General features: G+C 42.1%; 1 protein-coding gene across 4 annotated transcripts in view; it reads left to right on the plus strand.

Moving 5' to 3' along the window:
* Nucleotides 1-608: 608 nt before the first annotated feature.
* Nucleotides 609-25,278, plus strand: part of LOC115593954 (vacuole membrane protein 1-like) — a 58,792-nt gene continuing 34,122 nt past the window's right edge. Inside the window, exons 1-7 of one of the 4 annotated variants that reach the window (XM_030437680.1) lie at nt 609-798; nt 2,493-2,592; nt 2,729-2,867; nt 6,983-7,073; nt 8,440-8,550; nt 20,945-21,187; nt 24,674-24,805. In XM_030437680.1, the coding sequence (XP_030293540.1) occupies nt 2,514-2,592; nt 2,729-2,867; nt 6,983-7,073; nt 8,440-8,550; nt 20,945-21,187; nt 24,674-24,805 (795 nt within the window). In that variant the 5' untranslated portion in view covers nt 609-798; nt 2,493-2,513. Of the gene's footprint in view, nt 799-2,367; nt 2,387-2,489; nt 2,593-2,710; nt 2,868-6,982; nt 7,074-8,439; nt 8,551-20,944; nt 21,188-24,673; nt 24,806-25,278 lie in introns of those variants that run through there. The other 3 variants (XM_030437678.1, XM_030437677.1, XM_030437679.1) reach the window with 3 other exon arrangements.

The raw sequence follows: 25,278 nt of genomic DNA on the forward strand, positions 1-25,278 counted from the left end.
AGTTTGACAATCACTTTCCTTTAAACCTGATGCCTCGCTTACGTGAATTAAGTGACCCCCTCGGGTCAAGGCCTAAGAGGAAGAAACTGAGCCGACTTAAGACTTCTGGGCCGGTTCCAAAGGCTGTGCTGGACACAGATATCATCCATGTGCTGCACTTGAACGTAGAGTACACACTGGCCTTGTCCCCTTAAAATGTACTCCGAATGCATCCCCCTAATAAGGTCCCCAGAGACAGTAATTCAAAAACTGACTTTTTTTCCCACCAGAATACTTTTCTCACTCTGATAAAAAAGATGGCGCTCAAACTCAAACATGGTGATGCACAGCTGAGGTCTTCTGTTTCTAGTTATGACCTGAAAAATGTGATGTCCTGAGGTCTTTTTTTTTTTTCAATTTGGGAATTAGCCGAGCCCTCTTTGCCCAAATGCCATTCATTCACTCTCCGCGTGAAACCTACTGAGGACTGAGAAGTGTTAGAAGTGCGCTCCAGGAAAGTGATCCACTTATTTATAGACCTTTAATTAGACTGTCTCTCTGGAGGTTCCACCGGGCAAATGATGAAATCTCTCCCTCTTTCTGGCTTTCTGTGTCTCTCCTCTGTCAGCCTGCTCTCCCCTCCCCCGGCAACTCCGTATCACACTCTATCCCTCACTGGCCCCCTCCATCACCACACCCTGCACTCAAGTTATGATGCATTTCATGGGGAGCGTACTTTTGCCCTACATTGCCACTGGGGCTCCAGCGCAGGTTTTACTTGAGCTCAGAGGTTATTGTGGATTTATCATCAGCTGAACGGTGAGTTTGACCTCGCTGCATAATGCATTGATAAAATACACTAGGCTGTTATAATGCTGCCCTGCTTTGTATTACGCTTTAAGTCAAATTAAGTACACTGTGCTTATCTCTGTTTGAAATGTGAAAACTGACTGCAGCATATCAAGTTTCTCTTCCTGAAGTGTATGTGCTCTGTGTTGAGTTTCACTTTGTCACTCGCACAAGAGTTACTCAACAGGTCTGGGTTGTTTTGGTAGAAGTGATTGCACAATCGAGCGCTGGAGCAGTGCTGCGCTACTGTGCAGTAGTGATGTTATGAAACTGTTTATTAGGTAGACTATTGATTTTGAATAATGCACCCAAACATAATTAATAATCAAATTAACTGTTAAATAAAGAACACACAAGATGTACTCGCAGTCAAGATGCATGTTCTGCACAAAGTGACCTGTTTGGCACCAATTTCTATAATAAATGTTGTTAACAGGATATCACACACTTTGTTTGGCTCTTTTGTTGGACGACGCATTGTTCTCTTCAGTGCAAGAGGAGAAATGACAGGGTGTATTAAATACTACTGTGCATGAAGCAGTACTTCTTGTGTGTGCGTGTGTGTGTGTGTGTGTGTGTGTGTGTGCTCAAGGTTTAAGGTCTGTGATGAAAAGCTTTTGTTTGTGGTTCCCTGAGAAGGCCAAGAGCAGCTCTCCAAATGCCCAAAAGATTTTTATTTTCCTCCTTGTCACACTTGAGTTGTGCGAATTAGACTGAAAAGTACCGACAAACTTATTTTCAGTGCTTGTGAAATGTGTCTGTGTGTTTGTACTTCAAGATAACCATCGACATCTTAACATGCTGAGCCTACCAAGTGTTTCTTAACCTTTGGTTTTTTTTTTTCAGGAATTATCTGAAGCTACTCGAAAGAAAATCAATGCGTTTCTCACAAACCTCACAACGTATCAATCAGATTCCTGCAGGTCTCGAGAGGCATTGTGGTTTGCAGTGTCTGCAGCCGCACAGCCTAGCCAGTGTGAATGCATGGAAACAGGAGCCAGAGGCCCAGACCTAGGGCACAGGATAGAGGGATTAAGCTCTGAGTGTGTGCGTGTGTGAGAGTGAGTGAGACGCTGACAATTCCACCAGATGGTAAGCTGCATACCTCCATGTCAGAGTCCCCATCTCTCTGTTCACTGACAGATTCCTGAGAGACCTGAGGAACTGTAGTTAGACACTTTGTTCACATGCTCAAAGGCACGTGGATGAACGTGTGTTGTAACAAAAAATGTAATAAAAAAATCAAAGAACCAAATCATGTTGTATGTTCTTTTTACCTATTATTTCTACAATTCACTGTTTTCTTCGAATGTGTTTGGCCTTTGGAACAGAAGGGGAGGTGGACTTATAAATAAGTGTACACACCTGCATGTGCTCCCAGTGTCAACATTGGTGCTAATTAAAGTACTCATCGGGTCATCCACGAGCCTGATTGGGTTACCAGTAATCTGCAGGACACAGGAACACCCGCTGGTCAGCTGGTGTGTGGGACTGTATACAGACATGCTGGAGTGTGGAGAGTTTGTGGAGTGTTTAGGGGTGCTGTGTGTTGTTGCAAGTGAGTCTGTGTTTGTTTTGGGCCTGCTTCAATCTCAGATTTGGCAAGCAGTGTACAGCACAGAGTGTGTGATGCTGGGCTAAGGGCCTGTCTCTTCTCTCAGTAGGACTCCTTCCCGGCGAAAAAGATGGCAGAGTGCGCAGCTGAAGGTGAACTACCTCAGAGGCGTCTTGTCTTCAAGGAACAGCAAAATGGAGAGGCGACAGGTAAAGCGAAAGACAACTAATAGACAGCTGAGTGCTCATAAAGATGTGAAAGTTTTTGTTGGTATTTGCATGTTTTTCATGTGAAAATGTTCACTGAATATTGGTCTGTGTGTACAAGACCTACCTGTGCCCCTAGACCAGAAGCTGTCTGTGGATGAGAGGAAACAGAGGGACGTGGATGAGCGTGAAAACCTGGTGCTGTGGAAGAAACCTCTGCTCACACTCTACTACTTCACTCTGGAACTGCTCATCACCCTTAAAGAGTGGATATGGAGGTGAGACCGAGGCCGGGATGCAATTGCCTCCCATAACACTGGCCTGATTCTGTAGAGTTGCACTTGAGGTTTTTCCCTCTATTTTCAAATTCAAATAAGCTTTATTAGCATGAACGTTTAAATTGCATTATTGCCATACAGTAAATGACATATTATTGAATGATAACATTTTACATGAGAGAACTAGATGATCACGAGATAACAGGTACATTTTAAACACACTGTTACACTAATATTTTGCAGCTTATACTGCACGTTGACCAGGATATATGTTATTTATTCATTTTTCAATAAAAACCTTACTCAGATCTTTGTATTTCTAGCAGTACAATAAGAGCGGGGGAGTTTCTGTCTCAACCCCTTTTTTTATGACAAAGTGAACACAGACTGGCCTCCCTGACCAGCCTTTTCTGCATGTGACGACCTATGTTTCTATGGCCAGGCTGTGTCCACTCAATTTCCTTAGTTTTGTACTAGCATGGAAGTATTTTCCATTTGAATGGTTGCATATCATAAATTCATCTGTTCAGTCAATAAAATTCAAACTACAGAAACAATTTAGTAAAAAACTTTAGAGGAAAACAAAAAAAGAGATTATTGGACTTTTGGTGGCAGCGCAAATTTGACGAAAACATCAGGATATGATGTGTAAGCATTTTGTAAAAATAGAATATGTGTACACTTAAAGCTGGAGAGTGGGACTTTTACATTCAAATGAAAGTCTTTAACATGTAAGCCCTTGCCAAAGGAGCTCACACATTCTTGATTAAGCCTTTACCCTCCAGATACATCTTTCTGCGTTTTGCAGTACACCAAAGCTTGTGAATGCGGCGTCTGCGGTGATGGTCCTGCACTGACGCACCTGTAGCGATGCGTTAATCTAAAAATATGTATGAACTGAAAAACAGAGCAACTGTTATTAAGGAGTAGTAGTGGACGGTGTAGGACATAACAGCTATGGCTGTTGAGGGCGGTGGAGATGAGCTAAAGGGAGTGAGATCATCTTTAGGTGTAGGTCATAGGCATGCGTCAAACATATTTTTGTAAATACGGTGACTGCCACAAGGGGGAGACAAAGTCCTGCAGCGCACCTTTAAAGTGTTCAAGTGTAAAAAGAAGTCAGAAGGCAAAGACTAAATTGTAACGCATATTATACTGTGCATACAGTACAAAACCCAGTTTGATTGAGACGGCACCAAATAAATGATCATTTCAGTAAGTATATTTCATGTGTTGATGCCACTGTAAAGCTAACAGAAGCTGAGCAGTGTTTCTGTGGTGCTGGTTTCATGTATGAAGGTGCTAATGCTGCTTGACACGCTCAGGCTAAAACAAGGACGCTACATCTGTGAAAAAATATCCATCACACACTCCACACACTGTCTTCTCTCACAGACACACAAAAGCAAAAACACACAAATATAACCAGACAGGAGGTGACCTTGATTGTCTCAGTGCTATCACCCCAGAAGGCCTTCTCCCTCATAGTTTAGTCTTCAGTCAGAGGCCTAATGACACCTATAATGCAACACAAAAGAGCCATTACAGGATTTGCTTATCTTTTTCTTCCCCTCATTACTCCTCATCCTTACGGCTGATAGAGCTGACAAGGTCTCTCCACCCCACTGACTGATGTTACCTCACCCACAGAGCAGCATCAGATCAGACTACGTCAGAGTTTGCTTTGATGGCAAATTCCCCGTGCCGCACTACATGTCTGTTACACACCTAATAATCTCTGTTGACACTGAGGGCCCAGAAGAAGGTCAGAGTGTACGCGCAAGGGAGGCCTTTGTGGTTGAGTATGTGAGGACAACGTGTTTATTTTCTAAACTACAGGAGGATGTGGTGAGCCGCAAGCGCCACGAGCAGTGTTCTGACTGAACGGAGCTGCTGTTCACCAACACTAAAAACACATGGTGTACACCACTGCAGGGGAGAACATGTCAACACATTACTTAGTCTTAGCATGATTGAATAGAAGAGAGATAGAATGTTGATAGAAGTGGTTTGTAATTTATAGCATATGCACAGGGAGTCCTCAGGGCAACTAACTGTTTAGCGTTGATGCTGTACACTTTTGCTTGATATAAAAACAGGGGTGATGGTGGATTGGAGGATTGGGAAAGGGGGTATATAATTTATGTGAGAAACTCACTTTATGATCAGATTACTATAAATTCTGCTTTTAACCCTTTAATGCAGCTAATTAAAAACAAATCAGACCATGGTAAGTACAAAAGATATTCCATGTCAAAAACTACCATAAAGATAATATGCTATTTTGAACTTTCTCAGGGTTACATTTTTCAGCCTTGATAATAACTACCAAATATTCATTAATTTCATCATTCATTCATAGAAAGCCAGTGTTTGTGAACATGATGCTGATTTTTAAATAAAAACTAAAAAAAAAATGTTATTTTCCATACTTAAAAGGATATTCAGGCGTAAGTTTAATCCATGGTCCAACACACCGTGACACCTAGTAAGACCCCCCCCGAAGTTTTCCGAACCACTAACGTTAGCTTATGTAGTTTTAGCAACCTCAGAAAAGACTGCACGATAACAATACACTGCAGTCTATGCCTCCACCAAGAAACCGCCATCAAAATGCCACTCAAAGCCACAAATAATGCTCAGAACAGCACCAAACTTCAGCAACAGTACATATAGGGTCCCAGCACATAGTTTTAGGCATCAAACATCTACTAGCTTTGTCGGATTTCTACTGAAAAGACACCACAACTCACCACTCTCCTGCAGCAGCTCACTCGTTGTGGGGAAGCCCTGACGAGTCGATTACCGATTGCAGTAGAGTGCCGCAGCTCGAGGATGAAAATGTATGATTCTTACTCCATGGAAATGCAATCAAAGTTCATATGTGTCTTGCCTACCAGTTTTTAACAGTTATTACCGAGAGCTGACAGAGAAAAGAACGGAATTGAGCATTTCTAACTGCACTCTGTAATCGACTGGTCAGGGCTTCCTCACAACGAGCAATGAATGTTAATGGTATACTGCTACACTACATCAATGTAGTAACATTAATAGTGGTGGTAATGTTTGGCTTAAATAATGCATTGTGCATTGTAAGTTTATAGACCCCCCCCCACAAAAAAAAAAAAAATCTTAATTTGTCAAATAACTTGTGACAATAGCATTCAAATAAATGTGATGTTAGTGGAGTAAGTATAGTGTTGCACTCTGAACTGTGGAGAAGTAGTACTAGCAAAAAATGTAGGTGTTGTATTTGCTACCTCAAAGTTGTAGCTGACATACTCTATTAGAGTCTAATCCCTAACTAAACTGTCTTGAGTTAAATATGACACCTTATAGGCAAGGGGCGACTGTAGCTTAGCGGGTAGAGCAGGTCGGCTAGTGAACGGTCGCTGGTTCAAATCCCATTGCTCCTGAGGGCCCTGCGATGAGCTGGTGACTTGTCCAGGGTGTACTGGAACTGGCTCCAGCAACAAACCCCGCGACCCCTTGAAAAAGGGATAAAGCGGTTACAGATGATGACATGACCTTATCCTTAACTTATCATAAATTTGAATCTGTTATCTAATATTTGCACATGAAGAGATACAAATATTCATTTAGCAATGTACACACATGTTCATACTCCACGCTCAACCAGCAGTTATGAAATGTCATCCTCACTTATTAATGTATATGCACATGTATATATACGCATGACCACCCTGCTGTGTCAACAGCTATGCCAACATGCACCTTTCTCAGTACTCTGTTAAGGTTAGGTTAGCATGTTAAGTGCTGTTCCAAAGGGTTACATTTGTTTGCAGTGTATTACCCACATGACTGTTTTCATATTGAGAACATGCGGCTCCTGTAGGTGAAGAAGATGCCTCTCTTCCCCAAAGTTAAAATGAAAAAGACTTATTTTCTCCACCGAAGAATGGCATCCTTTCCTCTCTCTAATACTGCCTTACTCATGCTCCTAATGATTCCTCATCTTTTCTCATTTGCCTCCTCACACCTTGTTCTCCCTACTCACCATCTTTCTCTCCCTGCCTTGAATACCATTCACCTCTGCCTCCTCACACTTGCATTCATCATTTTCCGCCTTCATTCTCTTCTTCTCCTTCACCCAGGCTCTGGCACCAAAGACAGACTGTATTTGGCCTGCTGATCCTGCTTATCCTCCTGTCCATTGCCTACTGCATTGACGGAACACACCAGAAGGTGACTGAATACGAAATAGTTTCAGTATGGCACAATATAACCATACTTTGGGTACGGTGGAAGTTCAGCATCTGAACGTGGTTCCTCCGCCTTGTTAGGCTGACCATGAAGTCATTGTATTTTAAGGGAGGGTATAATTCAATCAATTTATAGAGAGGTAAGGTTAAAATGATCGATGATTGATTCCTGACCCCTCCTGTCCATAGGTTGAAGTGTTCAACATTCAACCAAAGGCAACGCTTTCTCCTACTAAGGTTGAAAAGTTGTCTTTACTATTAATTTACATCTCACAAAGTGACATGTGATTACATAGTGCGACTGTCCCACATACAATTGTTCGACACAATGATCGGGATTTGCAGGAACACAGAGTGCGTGTAAGACGATTCTTGCATGAACATCATCTCTATAACAAGTGCGTGCTTGTGTGGGAGCGCTTTCATCATGTCGGCTTAATTATTAACTTCCCACAAAGCTCTGTTTTACCTGCTAATCTCTTATGTCCACAGGGCAAACTACTGAAGCTGTGAATGTAAAACACTGCAAGCTATGCTATACATCTGACAAGAACCCTTTCCCTTTTTATTCCACTTCTTGTGGTTTTGCTGCCACGAGCGGTGGTGTTTTGTAACCCACTGCCATAAAACATTTCTTTCAACGTTATTCGCAGAGACTCCAGAGTTGTGTAATCAGTTCTCAGTAACTACACGTAACAATCGCCCATGGCTGGCACTGCACTTCCCAGCATCCTGCCAGCAAAGACAGACGCAGTATATGGTGTTTTTGTTTTGTTGGGTTTCCTGGGAAATGGAGTCTTCAGTCAGAGCCCCTCTACCGTAAGTCCCCTCCCTCCTTCCCGTAATCTACACACTCCATGCTTCCTCCTGAAAACAACCTGCGTTGGCTCAAGGGAGGAGGTGCAACCAGAGTGATAGATGGAGTGATAGTGGTGGATGAAAAGGAGGAAGAGGAGCAGAGAGAGAGATAGTGAGATCTTGGCTTGCCTTACTTTTCTAGTTGTGTAAGAGCTGGCTGCCACCAAAAAGAATAATGGTGCTGTTCTTCTGTCAGTGCGCTGAACACTCCTACCCTACGGCTCTGTCTTCTAAACTCAACAACAACCTCTGTCTCTAAAGGTCTCTCCCCCACTCTCTTCCTCTCCCTCTCTTTCTCTACCACTCACTTGCCCTCTCCCACCCTTTAAGTGCCCTCTGTTCTGCACACTTTCCCTCTTGTACCTTCTCTCACTTCGTCTCTGTCCCTCCCCTCCTCTCTCTATGCCCCTCCACCCCCTTCTTGTTTTCCTCACACTCTGTGCATGTGTCTCTGCCATGTGGTTGACCGTCCCTCTCTCTGGCCTCTGCAGTATGTGCGCTACATGGAGAAGAAGACGCTGTGGTGCGCCTACTGGGTCGGCCTGGGCATCCTGTCCTCAGTGGGTCTTGGCACTGGCCTGCACACCTTCCTCCTCTACCTGGTAAGAACTGTTTTCTGAACTCTCCTCAACAAGCTGTCCGCCACTTTCACAGTGCAGTCATTCACTTGCCCGTGCACGTTTGTGACGGAGGTGAAACTAAAGCACGGTGCATGATGGTGGTGCAGTGACGCAGGTCTCAAAAGTCTGTGTCGATGCTGTATTTGGGTTGTTGCTAAGGCTTTAGGAAAGCATTATCAAAAGCTTTTGGAGACTCTGAAGGCATTTGCACATGTATATGTGAGCGTGTTCGTATGGGTTTGTGCGCGCATGCATTTCGGAGAGGGGCGGAGATTCATCGCCGCTGTGGTAGCCGCACTGTTTTGACAGGCAGTCCAGGAACAATCGCACTCACTGACCCCTTTGACTGAGTGCACATGAGGATAAAAACACTCTCCCTCCCCCTCTCGGAGTTCTTTCTCTTTCCTTTCTCCCCGCTCTCCTGCTCCCCACTGTGTCGCTCACTCTCACTTTCTCCTACACACCCTCCCCTTACTTGTTCTCCTTTTTATGTCTCTCCTCTGCTTACGCCCCCCCCCCCCCCCCCCGCTTTATTCCCCTCATTTCTTCTACCTTCCTCTTTCTGTTTGTTTTTCACCCATCTCTTTGAGGTTTTTTTTTTTTGCTCTGCTTTTGAGCATGGGGAGGTGTTGGGTCTCTGCTGCTGATCAGATCACGTTCCCGAAACATCTGCTTGTCTTCACTGCTCTGGGTCCATCTGTCATCAGGGAGTCCACTGTTGCACTCGTGTGCCCTTGCCCAGTGGAGCTGAACTGGAAACTTTGAAGTGCGTGTCCTCCATTCTGGTGTTTTTAAAAGCCAAACTCTGGCGCCCACAAATGTAATTTGAGAGTTTTTTTTTCATATCTCCCTCAGTGGCCCAGCTCCGTTTTTCAGATGATTTTAAAGGAGGATGTCGCCATCTAGTGAGCGTGGCTGCTACTGCAAGTTTCGGTGTCATTGGGTTCATGACAGAACTTGGTGCTCCGTGCTGGTCGTGCATTTTTTTTTTTTTTTTTTATAGAGTTTGACTGATACTGAATTCTGCGTTACTGGTGCAGATATTTTTGGATTTGATATACTGATACATGATGTTTTTGTGTGGACATTCAAAGGAGATGTTTTTTTTTAGAAATGTTACCTGCGTGCCTTTGAATAAAATGGCCCTTTTAAGCATTCTATCCCATTTGATAGACATGTTGTAGGATGGACGTACATCTGAAATTGCATTTACATTACAAGACAGTGAAATATTGTAGGCTTGTACAGACTGACTGACCTGTTAGTGGAACACTAACAATCAATTCTCTCAACAGACATCTAGCTTTAATTAAAAAAAAAAAAAGTCTGTGGTCAGTGAGGATCATTTATTGCTTTGAAGTATGATGTCTGTTATTGGCTGGCATATTTAATAAGAGTGTAGCCTAATATTGGCCGGAGTTATTAGTCTATCCATATTTGTTTATATAAGGAACCCTGTCTGATCTAGTATCTGCTCCCTGTCCTCCTCAGTGTTGGCCTAAACCACAAGTAAGAAGCACAAAACTGACCTCAGAGAATTATAATTATACATCTTCTTTTCTGGAGAATTCCTGTTGAAAGGAGCCATGGAGATTCCTCGTTGTTTTTTTAGATTTCTGGGTGCTGACAGATATTTTTGACAATAAAGTTTAAGAGCTACTGTGGTAAGTGAACAGTGGAGTGTGCCAGCAGACATGTTGTCCTGGTTTGAGAAACTAGGACTGGGTCAGTGATAATAAGTGGGTCAGGCAATTTCCGAGCACTTGCTAAGATGTCCCTTCAAACTTACAAGTGTTCTTACAACACTTGCAGCTTGACCTCTCTGGCACTGTTTTTCTTCCTGTCCATAAGACTTAATAATATGCTAGAAATGAGAACTGAATTGTGCGTGATTGAGTGATTTACACTCATGTCAACATTTGGAAAGAATGCTTGGAAAGAACGCCACAACAGTCACTTCTGCAATTGATTTGCAAGTGCACCACTCAAGATATTCACCACCTTAGCCAACCTTTAATTGCACTGCCTTTCATCCAGTCTACAACTCGGTGAAAGACTATCAGGCCCATTCACTTTAGCATGCCAGAGTGTGAAAGAGTAAACTGTGGGTACAGCTCTAACAGTTAGTTGATTCATTTATTTTTTTGACAGTTTAAATAATTGGTTTCACCTACCCAACTTGCTTCCTCTTCTGTGACAGTTACTCACTTCCTCCTGGTTTTGGTCTGTTGGTCAGTGGAAGCACATTTTTCAATATTTCCTGACTTTTCATAGACCAAACCACTTATCTAGAAAAAAATATTTGGGACGTTGATGAATTTCACTGTTACCTGCAGCCAAACCTGACTATTCCGATACCAAAATAATCCTCGGTCAAATCTACCATGTATATGTGCTGTCATTAGATACGGAGTAGAGAACTTATTTCAGTCATTTCATTAATTAATAGAAATACATTTAAGCTGTTGTATTTGTAAATAACAACTGAGAGGTAAATTGTCAATAAAGATGTTTGTAACTGACCCAGGTCTTTGATGATAACAGTCACTAGAGGGTGCCAGTGGTCTTCAGATGATGATAAACCAGAACAATCAGTGCAGAATAATTTTGTAATACTACATCTGATGATTCTTATGTTGTCTCTGTGGCAAATCAAGATCGGAACAGGGAGTTAGAGAGAAATATTTGGATTTTTGCTTGTTAGATAACCAAACATGACATTTAAGATGAAATACTCTACAATAAATCTCATTATTGAAGAGCATAGTGAACCATAATACTACCAACAAATGTATTTGATAGACTCCAGTTTCTCTAGTAACATTTCAACAGCATTTCTTTGGTGATTCCCACTAAGTTGAAGAAATGAATGAATACGAGCTATTAAGTCTAATAATGATTAAGGTCCTCTGGATTGCTCCTTTCACATGACATAACATGTGACTCTGTGTTGTCATGTGACTTTTTCTGCTTTCCAGCTGTCATCATGTGTCTGTCCCCTTTTATGACTTATTTAAAAGACTTAACTCCTTGATTGGACCAAATTCTCTTATTTCCTCCAGTTACGTTAAACTGCTGCTCACATTTTTATCCGCCAGCGTTGACTTCTGTGAACGGGGCACTGCTAAAAGGGCTCTGTTTAACCCCTGTATAACTAATGTTATGATATTTTACTGCTTTTAGGTTTTGTTAGAAATTATGCCCCCCCATCACATATTAACAGCACACATCCTTAGTGGTTGGCGGGAAACAGTAAACATTTATATGAGAGGACTGCAGAGCCACCAGCAGAGGGGGATGCAGAGTCACTAACATGCAAACCATCCCAGTCAATGAAACCAGAGCAGAAGTGGCAGCTCTCCTGTTACCTGACATGGGCAATTGCTGCCCTGTGTCTCCTTGCTGTGTTTGCATCCCGCTGAGACTGCGGGAGATCATTGTACATGGACAGGACTGGTTATTGGAGAAAGATAAAACCCGGCAAGTCGAGCGTAGAAAATAAAAAAAAGCACACTTCTTGGCACACCATCAAGTGTATTTTATCCAGCTGCTCTGAGGGAGGAGGTAGTGGGTGGGTCCTCATAATCCAGACCATGAAGACAATAAAATCACACAGGAACACTGGAGGGATCTCATTTCGACAAGGGCTGAGGAGACGAGGATCAACACACACACACGCACATGTATGCACTCAGAAAGCCCTGCACCTGCACATGTATGCGCCATAATGATTGTGAAGATCACAAATATGAGTGGAACTGGCTTTCATCCCCACTTAGGTTTTTAAGTATTTGTTTTTTAGTGACAACCAGTGTCACTGCCCTCCATAAATCCTCTTTTAACTGAGAAGGGGTTACAGATGAGTGTGACTCTTGAAAGCTTGGGAATGCTGTAAATATTTTAGAAGAGAGCTCATCTGAGTCATACACCATTAAATTACTTTCAGTAATAGCTGTTGCCATTAAGTCATTATGGGCAGCATGAAAATTGTTGTGCTCAACGTTAAATCAACAGCAACAAAGAATTAAAGTCATTATAATTGAAGCCGCGCACGTTGCTGTTTACATAATAGCAACTAGGGTAGTCTTTTTTTTCACTCTCCTTCTTGGCTTTGAGCTGTTTTATGAGCGAGAGGTGTACATGATGTGTCTTTCTGGGAGCAGAAATGTCAGCCACCACGGAGGAAAAAAACAACTGTCCTATGGCATAATACAAAATCGAACCATGTTTGTAGCTTGTTTATGACTCACGATTTACAGTCCCTTGTCATTCAAAAAAAATAAACCAGTGGCTCAACTAAATAAAGGAACATTGTGAATTTTCTATATTCAGTTTTTTTTAGGATTGCTAAATTATAGGTTGCAGATGAGGTTTGTGTAGAATATACAGATTTTCCCCTGCAAACCCCCTAAAATTAAGTTTTGGCTGTTGGCAATTACCAGGAGCACAGCTTTAATTAGCGTCAGCTATCGCTGTAAGTGCCGAGCAGGTTTGAGAGTGAGGCGTCCACACACTGTCCCTGCACTGTTGTTACTATAACACTCACACACACCCTGCTGTACAGGTCCCTAAAGTTCTCCCGCTAAAAAAGAAATGCCGTTATACAGTTAAGTGCAGTTCGCCCACGCGTTCACAGTCTGACAAGAATATGTGGGTGAGGGAAACTTGGTCACAGCATGGCAGGGCATTGGACAAAGGAGTGTGTGTGTGTGTGTGTGTGTGTGTGTGTGTGTGTTTTGCACTACTCGTCACTCACCTGACCATCGTCTTTTATGCTGACGAAGAAGCAAACAATAGGGCACCTTCACGTTCACAAAGACAGAAACCTGGTTGCTTTGTTTGATGTGTGACTTGATGTGCTGATCTGTAAGACCCGGACTAAACTTTCCACCATTCAAAAGTGTTTTGGGTTTTTTTTTTTTTATTCTTTCTCTTTTTTTTTTTTTATTTTGATCACTTGAAAACACTTGATTAAAGAGTTGTTTCTGAACTAATCGCTGATAAGGCTCCGGGGCGACTCTTTAGAAACAGTTTTATTTAGTCTGATAGTTGCTGGCATACTACATATATAAACATTACAAAGATATTAATTCAGAATTCTTCCTGACCTCTCTGTGCGTGCTCTCTGTGTCAAACATGACTTGACAATAAACTTGGCATAATCACTCCTCTGTTCGCCAAGGCGAGAATTGATACCTTGCATGCATGTTACCTGGAACATGAGTGACACATCAGGATCAAGTTCAGTAGTTCTTTGAAAAGCTGAAAAGCTACTCTTGACTCACCACTGGCTCACAGTAATGGATCTCTCGCTTTAACTCCAACACCTCTTAAATTAAATCTGAAGCCATTCATTTTTAACTACATCTAGATAGTATGTCAGAACTTTATCGCTCGGATTTGATCCTCCCACTACTGAACAGGCAGTATTACTTACATACCATAAAGATACGTTAGTTGGGAATTTTACACTGGTAAATCATGCGTCTGCAGCTGCTCATGAGGGCAATGATCTAACTTTGGGTTTAAATTTGAAATACCGCAAAAGGGTTTTTACTTCCTTTGGCAAAAACAGCACAATTGCCTTTTAAGTAATTCATTTGCTTCCTCATAAGGTTGGCGACATGGATCTGCCCAATCGTCTTGTGACTTACTCATCTTCACCAGACTCCTTTAGTGATGAATACCAGAGAGATGTGTAAATGATAGATTTGTGTGCGTGTGTGTGTGTGCGTGCATGCATGGGTGCATGTGTGTGTGTGGTGTTTCTAATAGCATCTCAATCTTAACTGTCACACTCCAGCCATCCAAGGCATGCGTCTGTCTGTCTGTGTCTTGGAGACCCCAGGAGTCCTGCTAATACCAAGTACAATAACCAGTCGCTCTGAAAGACACACACACACACACACACACACACACACACACACACACACACACACACACACACACACAGAGCCCACAGGAAACCAGTCCTGGGCCAAAGTGGGCTTAGAGTGTAGCCTGCCTGAAATGGTACCAACAACAAGCCAAACCTGACCAGACCAAACCAGAGCGCTGCTGGCAGACTGTAGGTGTTGAAGTTATTTGAAGAAAAGTTTTGTTATGAAATTCTGCTATAAAGTTCACCAAGTGCTTTTCAGTTACACATCACACCATCCGACATCCTCAAGTGACTCTGTGTAGCTGTTGTTTCATCGGCCTCCTTTTTAACCCGATGGACTTTTTTTCAGCACCAAAATGTTGTTTCCCTGCAGTATTTTACTTTTATTTTTAGTGGCCAAAGTGAAATACACTCAATGATGCTTTGGTCTAATTCATCCAAAACATCATCACACTTTGTTTTAGATTTTAGTTTGTGCTGTTTTGTTTTTTTGTTTTTTTTTGTTTTTTCATTTTGATAAGGGCTGCAACAAACATGCATTTCCACTTTTGATTTATCTGCAGTTTATTTTCTCAGTCTATAAAATGGAGAAAAAAAATCACCCTAAATCACAAATACCCAAGGTTATATCTTAAAAATGCTCACCTTGTCCATCTGAAACAAAAGAGTTTAATTAAAGAGAAGCAGCAAATCCTCACAGGTGAAACCATAGAACATCACGATAAGACTAAATGATTGATTGTTAGAATAGTTGCAATTTAAATGACTTGAACAAATTGTTTTGCATATTAAATGCAATTTCTGTACATATTATGTAATCTATGTTTTGTGCACATTTTACATTAATATGTAACTGTAGAGTCAGCATATATCACTGTACATACTTGTGGTTTTTGACAAAGAAGGTACTGCATACATAAGATTTTGTTAATTCAGAGCTTTTTTATTTGCCATGTTGGACTGGTATTTTCCTGGCCATATTAGGATGGCAGAATAAAAATTAAAGGTTGCAAAAGCTGATGAAACAAAGGAATCATTAAAAATGTTGAATGTGACTCAAATATTAACCTCTATTCAGTAAAGACATTGTAAAATGAAAAAAACATATTTATGTGTAATTTTACTTTTTGAATCTATATAGTGTTAGGTTATTGAATTTACATTTGTAAGTCCTGAATTAGCGTTAGATATTAAGTCAGTTTCAAACCATTTAAGTTGAGATGAATGCTTTGTCTTTAGTCCATCGCTCAGTGGGGAGTCAGAGTGACTGTGTCTGCTAGTTTGGGGGTAAGTTTCTGAACGTGAATTCATATGGTGAAACCACATGGATAAATCACTGAGACCAGCCCCCCAAGAAACCTCCAGCATCTCACAGTCTGTCACAGTGTGTTTGTGTGTGTGCTCGCCACCCACTTCTAAACACCCCCTGCCCCTCCTCTCTGTCTCTGCTCCATCACTGGCCTCAGTCCAGCATTCGCTTACCTCCCTCAGAGAGCCTGACCAGGGCTTCTTCATAACGAACTAACCTCTAATGTTTGTTCTGTTTTGCCTCCAGCAGTCTCCCACTGTAAGAAGCGGTTAACAGGTTATGCTAGCTGGACCGTGTCTAATGTGCTTAAATGGCCCTTGACAACCACAGCGACCTGTTAATGACTGGACCGTCCTGTGGTCGTGGTCACTGAGAACTGGTCAGTTTATGGTCACCCATTAATGTCTGGTTTGGAGCTTCAGAAGCAACTACATTTGCCACCATAAACTATCAAGAGTAGTATACACCATGACTGGTGTCTGGGGCGATTATGGGTTGCATTTTGTAGTTTCTCATGATTAAAAACCATACATTGAGGGATGGTACATAATTTCCCTTTACGATATGCATCACTTTAATTTGCAGTAATTTGAATTGTTGCCTTGCACAGAACAGTTGAATTTGGCAGACAGGCAGGCACAAATTTACAGACAGCTGACATCTGAAATCTGTCATCTGCTGCTGCTTCCTAATGGGAATCTACTAGTTTTTGATACGATTTCATCATGACTGCATTCAATCCACTTCATCCGTCTATGTGTACAGAGTGAACTAGTAGTTATAATTTAAAAATTTAAAAAGCTCCCTTCTTGCACAATCTGCATTCCAATTCAAATCATCACGCCTACACTGGTGTGATATGCTGTATGTGTGTGTGTGAGTGTGTGTGTGTGTGTGTGTGTGTGTGTGTGTGTGTGTGTCTGCTGAGTTGATGCAGATATCTCTGTCAGTGTGTCACACAAGGTCACACAAAAGAATGTATTGTATTATATTTCAAGTATTTTAACAATTCAAGAATATTCTCAAAGAGGTGCTGAATACTGTCGGCCAGAGAAGGTGGTTGACTGCCCATAGTCAGCAGCTCTTCTCAGCAGAAGCTATTGGCCAACCAGCTTTCACATCCTCCTTCAGTGGGCACATTGACGCACACTTTGTTCTTGCTGTGGCGCTGAGAGGAAGCTCCTTTCCGTTCATGTGCTTTAGCAACAGCCACGCTCATTGCCAATCCCTGTCCCATGTCCAGGATAGAGGTGAAGGAACAGTTTACTATACATACAAAAGTTGTTGTTGATGTTGTTTTAATGCGTTGTCACATTCCTGTTTTTCAGCTCCTTCTACACAGCCTTTGTTTGTGCATGGCTAAATTTCTTGCTGCGTCACCCTACCAATTGTACAATGGTTGAATATCATGAATGAGCAGGAATGTGTATCGCATCTCTTATGTGCTCCTGTGCAAGCATATGTGTCCTCATGCACAAAACTGACAAAATGGGAACCCACTTGAAAATTCCTCCATTGGACTAAATGCGGTGAATTACTCCACAGGGTACCTTTAATTCAAGATCCATTCAGTAGTGATTAGCATTACAGAGGGAAGTAGGGTATAAAGTATTCAATGTGCCCTTCAGTAATTTAACTCATCATTCTAGACAGCATTTTAACCATCAGTAAATTACAGTCTATGATAGATATGGATGTTCCAGAGGACTAGCCAAACAAGAACAACATTACCTACCTGTAAAGGTTACATTTCCACAGCCCATCTGATGACCTGTTGATCTCATGCTGGCTTTAATTGCTTCCCGTCATTGTATCGGTTCCAAAATATGTCTGTCTTCTGGTGTTAACCTGCCTCTATCAGATTAGCAAAAACATTTTTTGATCTCCAAATTTCACACTGTGCTGTAAAAGTTAAAGGACACCAGATCTTATCATGGAAACAAACTGAGATCCACTTCACTGAAAAACACTGCGTTCACTGAAAAACAGAAGGTAATTACAGCTGTAATTTATCACGAAAGTGATAAAAAGTTAACCACATGTGCTTTAATCACTTAAGGTCACTGTCCATTGCAGGTAATGCCAACATCACCCAGAATCCCATAGAGAAAGAAATCTAATCCAGATGGGGCTTTTAGGGACTATTCCTATGTTTTGACTGTGTGCTCTTATTGCTCTATAGTGATGATATATTGTCAGCACACATGCTGACACTGAGCTGTGTGTGTGTCTCCTCAGAGTGTGTGTGGATGTACTCATACCCAAAAGAGGGGATCCCACTCGTTTTGGAGGCCAGGCGTTGGTTTCTGCATGTTGCCACAGGAATGCTAGCAATGTTGCCTCCATTGTGGATCCCATCAGGTCAGAGAGAGCGACTTTAGGCCTCTTTCAGTACTAGTGTGTATTTTAGTGGCTGCAGATAGCCCCAACATTTGGCAAATCTCAAATTAGACACAGTCAGGAGGAGGTGAAACAGTCATTTTAGCATAGACACGTAAACCCATCACCACTAATTTGTTTACTGTAAACAATGTGTATGATGGAACAATAGGTTCTCTCATAGAGAAAAAAAAATGCTTCCTGCTGTATATTTTGTACTTCCGTCCTGATATTAATCATTTATTACATCTCCCTACAATATGAAATGTGTGCGTGTGTGTCTGTTTTAAGTCAGGAACAGAAGGAAATAGATGGAAGTTACCTGGACATGGTGGGCTGGGCTGGGCTGCAGATTAATAGTGAGTCACCTTAACAACAGGAGATGACTGGGCTTTTGTGTAAGGTGAGAAGCAGTGACACAGCATTAGACAGAAAGAGTGAGGGAGGGCAGGTACTGGGAGTCACGCAACACTTTCTGTTGGCAGCCTGTATGTGTGTGTTTGGTAAACACACACTACCTGAGAACGAGTCTGAAGGTGTGAGTAAGAGGTATATAGTCTTTCTTGGCCAGAAACGCTCTGCTTGTGGAATCTGTCTGTGTGCATGGATTGTGTTTTTGTATGTTTGGATGTCCGTGCGGTGAAATCCTGCTGGAGAGACAGTGGAGAGGAAATGAGACTGGGGAATATCCAGACTGATGCAGTCAATGCTGGGAGTTCTCCCTCTGGGTCGATTAAGATTTTTTAACCTTGATTAGTCTAATGCTTTTGTAAGAAAACAAGAGTATCAATAAGCTGTGTGTGTGTGTGTGTGTGTGTTTTTCAAAGATAATATAGCATCAATCAAATGTTACGATCCCCTATTTCCTAATACTGAGTGTGTAGAAACTAATATGTGTCATTTAAAGGGAGTGCACAACATTTCTGTTTCCTGTTGCCTCACACGCCACTGTCCTGCCCTCCCACGTCCTGTCCTATCCTGCCTTGTCCCATTCAGCTCCGGAAGTTCCAGCCCCACCCCGGGTTTGCCAGATCGTTTTGGCGCTTCATTGCGTAATGCCAAACTGCCCCCGTGCGTCACTGGGAGCACCCTTCCTACACACACATACGCATGAGTGTAAACACATGGAATAGACAGAGTACACAGGGCTGGCTTTTCATCGGCCCACTCCATGGACCTGCCTTTATTTGCAGGGATCACACAAGTGTTACTGACTTGTTTGATCATTTCAGATATATCTAGGTCATTGATCAGTGTTGAGCATGTGATCTTACGGAGGAAATGCAAAGTTAGATGACCTTTTCTTCCTGGCTAGATCCTGTTCTGTATGAAACTTAATCAGACATTGTGCTCTCAGATGATATTATTAACCTTATTGTCATGATATGTCAGTGAAGAATGACCAACGGTCTTTTGTACAAATACAGTAGTTTCCTTGTTCCTCTCAGTCAACAAAGTTTGATAACTGAATTCATGCTGTAAGAAGAGCATATCTTTTTTTACAGGAACTGTTATACTTTTTGTTCTCTGTTCTGTTCTACAAGACAGTACTTGATCGAATTTGACCTTTGCCTCGACAAAAAATAGGAAATTAAATTACCCTTGAAAACAGGTGTGCTACATGAAATGACCCTTCAAAACAGTTGTGTTAAATTTATAAATAAGTCAAACTATTTTGTTTGGAAGCAATGGAATGTGAAATTGCTCCTCTTTAAAATGATAGCGGTGCAATTAGATAAAAGACCAATGCTGGTAGGCACTTTATTTCAGAATGCCAGAAGGGTGTTGAAATGGAGATTTCCACTCATATATGTCATTTTTTTTATTTCTCTGTAACTGAGTTGAAATTTGAGTTTTCATGTGTGTGTGTGGCCTCAGGAGTTTCTCTACTCAGCAGCATCGTGGATATCGGTACAACTTGTTTTATGGTGTGCCGAGTCAAGAACACAAAGGCGGCATCTCAATAAACTTTGACCACGCACCAGAAGTCCAACCAGCACCTCTATTCCTTCCTTTGATTCCTTTGTTTTCTCACTGGAAGCCTAATTGACATGAGCAAATAAACAAGAGTCAGAAATGTAAACCAGACCAGGACCTATCAAAGACAGCGGGTCCTTAAGTATGCTAATGTCATTCATACAAAAGGAACAGTCAAACATGAATAAATTCTGTCCTGAGAGAGTCCCTGTTTAAAGTCAGCTTCTTTTCCTGCTGCTTTTTCTACTTTATAATTTCTTTCCTCTGTGTGTGTGTGTGTGTGTGTGTGTGTGTGTGTGTGTGTGTGTGTGTGTGTGTCACCTGGGAAAGGTGACTGGGGAAGTGGTTTCAATACCCCAGCTTTGGTTTCCACCTTAGATTGTTTCCACCCGGGGCCCTCCAGACTTTATCCATTGAAACTTTGATTCTCTTGTATTGGTTGAAACAGCATCAAGAAGCCTTTTGCATAGCAATTCAGCATCATAGTTATGTGTTTTTCACCATTTCTAATGGCCTATTTACTCATATAGAAAGGCAAACAGAGGGTTCACTGTTATAGCTTACAGGGAAAAGCAGAGGAAGATTTCCACTGCTGTAGGAACAAGGAGACAGAGCCTTTACTGGCCCACATATAACTGTCTTCAGTATTTGACTCACTGCTGTCCCTTTCTCTCTATGCTAATAGTAAAGTGGTCTTCTTCTGACTCAAAACTTCTTCCAACAGGTGGACTCACTCCCACACTATTTTTCACTCCTCTCTCTTTTTGTCTTTTCTTCCTCTTTGTCCGCTTTTCTCTCTGCCTCTCTGTCTTTCTCTCTATATTTCTAAGGGACCACACATAGCATCAGTGACCTTGGCGGCCTATGAATGTGGCTCAGTGGATTTCCCCGAGCCACCCTATCCGGACCAAATAGTCTGTCCCCAGCAGGAAGCCCCAGCACCAGGCTCTGATGCTCAGCAGGTGGGCGTGGAGGCTGCGGGGGTGGACGAGTTGGTGGGATCAGCAGCCATCCATGGAAGCATCTCTCTCTGGACTATCATCTCTAAAGTCCGCCTGGAAGCTTGTATGTGGGTGAGTGCCCATTACACACTGGCTGTGCATACTGTATACAGCTAAAGAACAAGCAATTGCAGGATCTACAAATAGTTGAGTTTCTACAAACATTTCGTATGGCTCAGTTTTGGTCACAGTTTGCAGTCACTTTGCACATTTGCCAAAGGTTTGACCAGAGTGTGCGCTTTGAAATATTGTTTGTCACGTGAAAGCCTCAGATCTTCTAAATAAATGTCTGAATTTATCCAGTGTGTTTTGAAAGTTGTTAATTAAACAAAAGGGTGTTAGAAACATTAATATCACCCAAATCGAAGAGGCATGGTTAAGCAATGCATGTAAGGGACTCCAAATTTCGAGAGAAGTCCACTAATTCTTTTGTTAGTAACATGCAATAATGCTTTGGTAAGAACAATACAAAAGATAAAAACTTGGTATTTGATGTGTATTCTCCCTTTCTTAAGGTTTGATACAAAGAATTACAAACATCTTTTAGATCTCCACCATGTGGTCCCATGGCCTAATTTTAGAAACCCTCACGTGGCTATTAATCACTTTTCCATTATTTCTTATGCAGTGCTTCCACCAGTAAAGGCTCAAGGTTAGAAATAATACAAATTTGCATTCAGGCTGTGGGTGCAAATGTCTTCATTGATAACTCATTTGCTTGGAAAACCCCATCCCCAGTGAATTTCCCCTACGCTTTGTCAGTGGTTTCACACCTCTAACCAGCCTTGTGGCTGACGAGAAAGATGAAATACTTTCAGTCTACGATCTTAACGGAAAATGTTTTTACCACTTTATAGTAGAATTAAATCAAAAATAAAATGTGTAACAAAAAATAGAGTTTCCATTAAACGTTGGACTTCGACAAAGAACACCATTCTAGCTGGGTTTTTAGTTAGACTTAGACTGGGGCCCTGATGGTTTATCAATGACTCACACGTGGCTCATAGTTACTATGAAACCACTGGTTTGTGCTTGTGTCACACGCACATACAGAACTCATAAAAACAAGAACAGATATGAGCCATAGTGACATAGATGTCACACTCCTTTGTTGATTTCTTTGTAATCACAGTAGCTATCATGTCTTCTGCTATTGGCAGTTTCCTTTTTTGATTGTGAGAAAGGCAGAACTGCTGAACTTTGAGAAAAGAGAACTTGGTCACCAACACATGATATGAGCTTTAACAGTCTTTGTTATCTGTTTCCTTGTTCTGCATAATGTGGAAGGGGCTGAGGTGAGAGTGAGGGAACTTGTTCACTATAGGGGAACTTTAAAGCAACCAGCGGTCTTTCCGGAATGTGCTTTCTACCATCATCTGCCTATAGGCCTCATTATTGTCTGCAATACATTAAACTACATGCACATACAAATTTTCAAATTCGTTCATCGGAAATGACAATGTGATACTATGGCTACATTCCTATCTTATATTCCGTTTGGCGCGTGCATGCATGTGTGTGTGCAGGCACACCAATCCTGCATGTAAAAAAGTCTGCATGTTTGATTTATTGGTGCAGCATATTAGTTATTCTGGTTTAAACTTGAGTCGAATTTTCTCCAAGCCAAACAGCAGCCACTCCAGCAGTATAACTGTGCTCAGAGGTGTGATATCGGAGTGTGTGTGTGCCACCCAATCCCCTTGGATTCTGCACCATCCGGTCACCACCACACCCATGTAACCCCAGCCTGGCATGGCTTCAACTTGCTTGACAGCTCTACAGTTGGAGACACCTGTTGTGCCCAGGGTTTTCAAAGCACCCACGCCAGTGTTCCCCCTCCTGCCAGCCACCCATCATCCGGATACACTGATGAGACATTGCCCTCCACACCACCACTACCACTACCTCTTCTCCTCCTCTCTCCTTTCTCTTTCCTCCTTTCTTTTTGTCTTTTTTGTTCCCTCTTGAAGCCTCTCTGTCCACTACTGCAGCTCCCTTAAGTGCTCCACTTCAAACACCACCTCTGTGCAGGTGGACGTATTTCGCTGCCCCCTTATACAAACACACACACAGGCGCATGCACGCTCACAAACAGAGGCAGAGCTATTGAATGGAGCAGCTGCCAGGGAGATTAGGGCACGTCTCCATTATGAGAGAAAACTGGCAGATTTCATCAAAGGCTGCAGTGTTAACAAGAGAACAGGGTGTCCAGATTAAAGATGCAGTCTGCCAGGTTTTGGGATAGCACCGCCTCCTGAGAATGATTGTTTGGGCTTGTTGTCGCTGCCATGGTTGCTAACTACTCACTAATCATCTTCTGGCTCAACTATCCCTCTATATACAACTAATGTGGCTGTAATTAGTTAGTTATGTTGTTCTGTGAGAGAGATTGAAGCTGCGATTTTGTGTGTGTTCCACATAAAGAACTGAATTTCACTTCGAGAGCTTAACTGTTTCTCAGTGCTGTTGAGCAAAGGATGTCGTGGATGTGTTGGGGCTTGAAACCATATGTCATCTGTAATTGTAACTTACACTAACTGTATCCTTTGCATCTTCTTTCATCCCCCTTGCACCCCTACTCTCCCCCTGTGCCTGGAAACATTAAAGTAATGAGCTGTGAGCAACTCCAAAAACACAGAATTTCTTGGCGGCTGTTTTCATTGTGTTAATTAAGTCTGTAGCCCTCACCCCCTCACTCCCCCCGTCCGCATGTTTTGGCGGTATGAACTTGGTGAACCGACCAAGTGCTGAGGATTTATATCCCTCAAATCACTTCCGGTTTCTTCCTGTTAAGCCCCCCTCAATCACTCATGCTCCTGCGCTTTACAGCTACAAGCTCCTTTTGGCTGTTGGATATCGATATCTTGGTTCCTTTAGACCCCCCTGGGCTTGTTAGCACTTCTTAAATTTTCCAGAAACGCTGCATTCCACATGTCCAAGTGGATTGGAACATAGCAGTTAGCGGCGCAGTGTGTTGATATGCTGTTTAGAGGTGGCATCTGGTTTTTCACCTTCCCCTAGCCTGTGTTTTATGTTTCCATGATCGTTTAATAATCTGTGGGATTTTCATTCTCGTAAATCCTTTCCGTTTTATTCCCATTAAGGGCTCTGATCGCACAATCCCAGACGTCAAGCGGTGCAAGCTCCTTTGGAAAGTGGATATTGATATTTTTGCTCCATTAACCCCCCAGGAGCCATGTTCACATGCTTGTTATGATAATTAGCTTTATATTACGACAAATACAGCATTTTTACAACCAAACTACTCAATGCATAATAAAAAAAAAGGATTGGTTTAAAAAAGTAATAAAATCAGCCACAGCCTCTTAATACAATTTGATGAACAAATAAACAACCTGCATGCGCATAACAACTAACATCGCTCTTTCTCTTTCTTAAAGCTACGTTTAATTCAGCCTTATTGGCATGATTGGACAGAATCCCGTGTTGCCAAAACAATACACAGAAGAACATCACGTCAGTTCTCTAAATATAAACAGCTGAGCAGCAGCAATTAAAAATCTCTGTATGTATGTGTCTGTGTTTGTGTGTATGCAGGGCGCAGGAACAGCTATAGGAGAGCTTCCTCCCTATTTTATGGCGCGGGCGGCACGGCTGTCTGGAGCTGACCCAGACGATGAGGACTACCAGAGGTTTGAGGAGATACTGGATCAGACCCAGTCTGCTCAGGTGACACACTGCCCCCTGCATCTGCTTCACCTACTCCATCACCTCTGTTATCTAACTCCCCTTTCTCATTCTTTCTTCTCTCTCTAACCTCCACAGCCACCACCGTCTTGTTAAATGCACAGTATGTTACAAGTGTTCTCTCAATCAGACCACCATTGCTACGAGTTTGAGTTGGGCAAAATGTTTACAGATTAGCTAATGTTTTCAATTTGTATTCACCTTTTGTTAAAATGAATATTCACAGACTTCCTTACTCACTCTCTTACTGTTTCCCGGAAGAAATCTTACATATCATATCTTTACTTCTCCCTACTTCACGTCATTCTCACCTCTCTGCTTTGTGGCAGTTGCACACTTGTTCTTTATCACCCTGTTGCACTTGTACCATTTCCTTTCTAATTGTGTACAGGCTTTTCATCAGACCTATCTGTCCTGACACAGACTTCATCCTCAGGAATGTTTTTCTCTCTCCA

This window comes from Sparus aurata, chromosome 13, assembly GCF_900880675.1.
Source record: "Sparus aurata chromosome 13, fSpaAur1.1, whole genome shotgun sequence".
Lineage (NCBI taxonomy): Eukaryota > Metazoa > Chordata > Actinopteri > Spariformes > Sparidae > Sparus > Sparus aurata.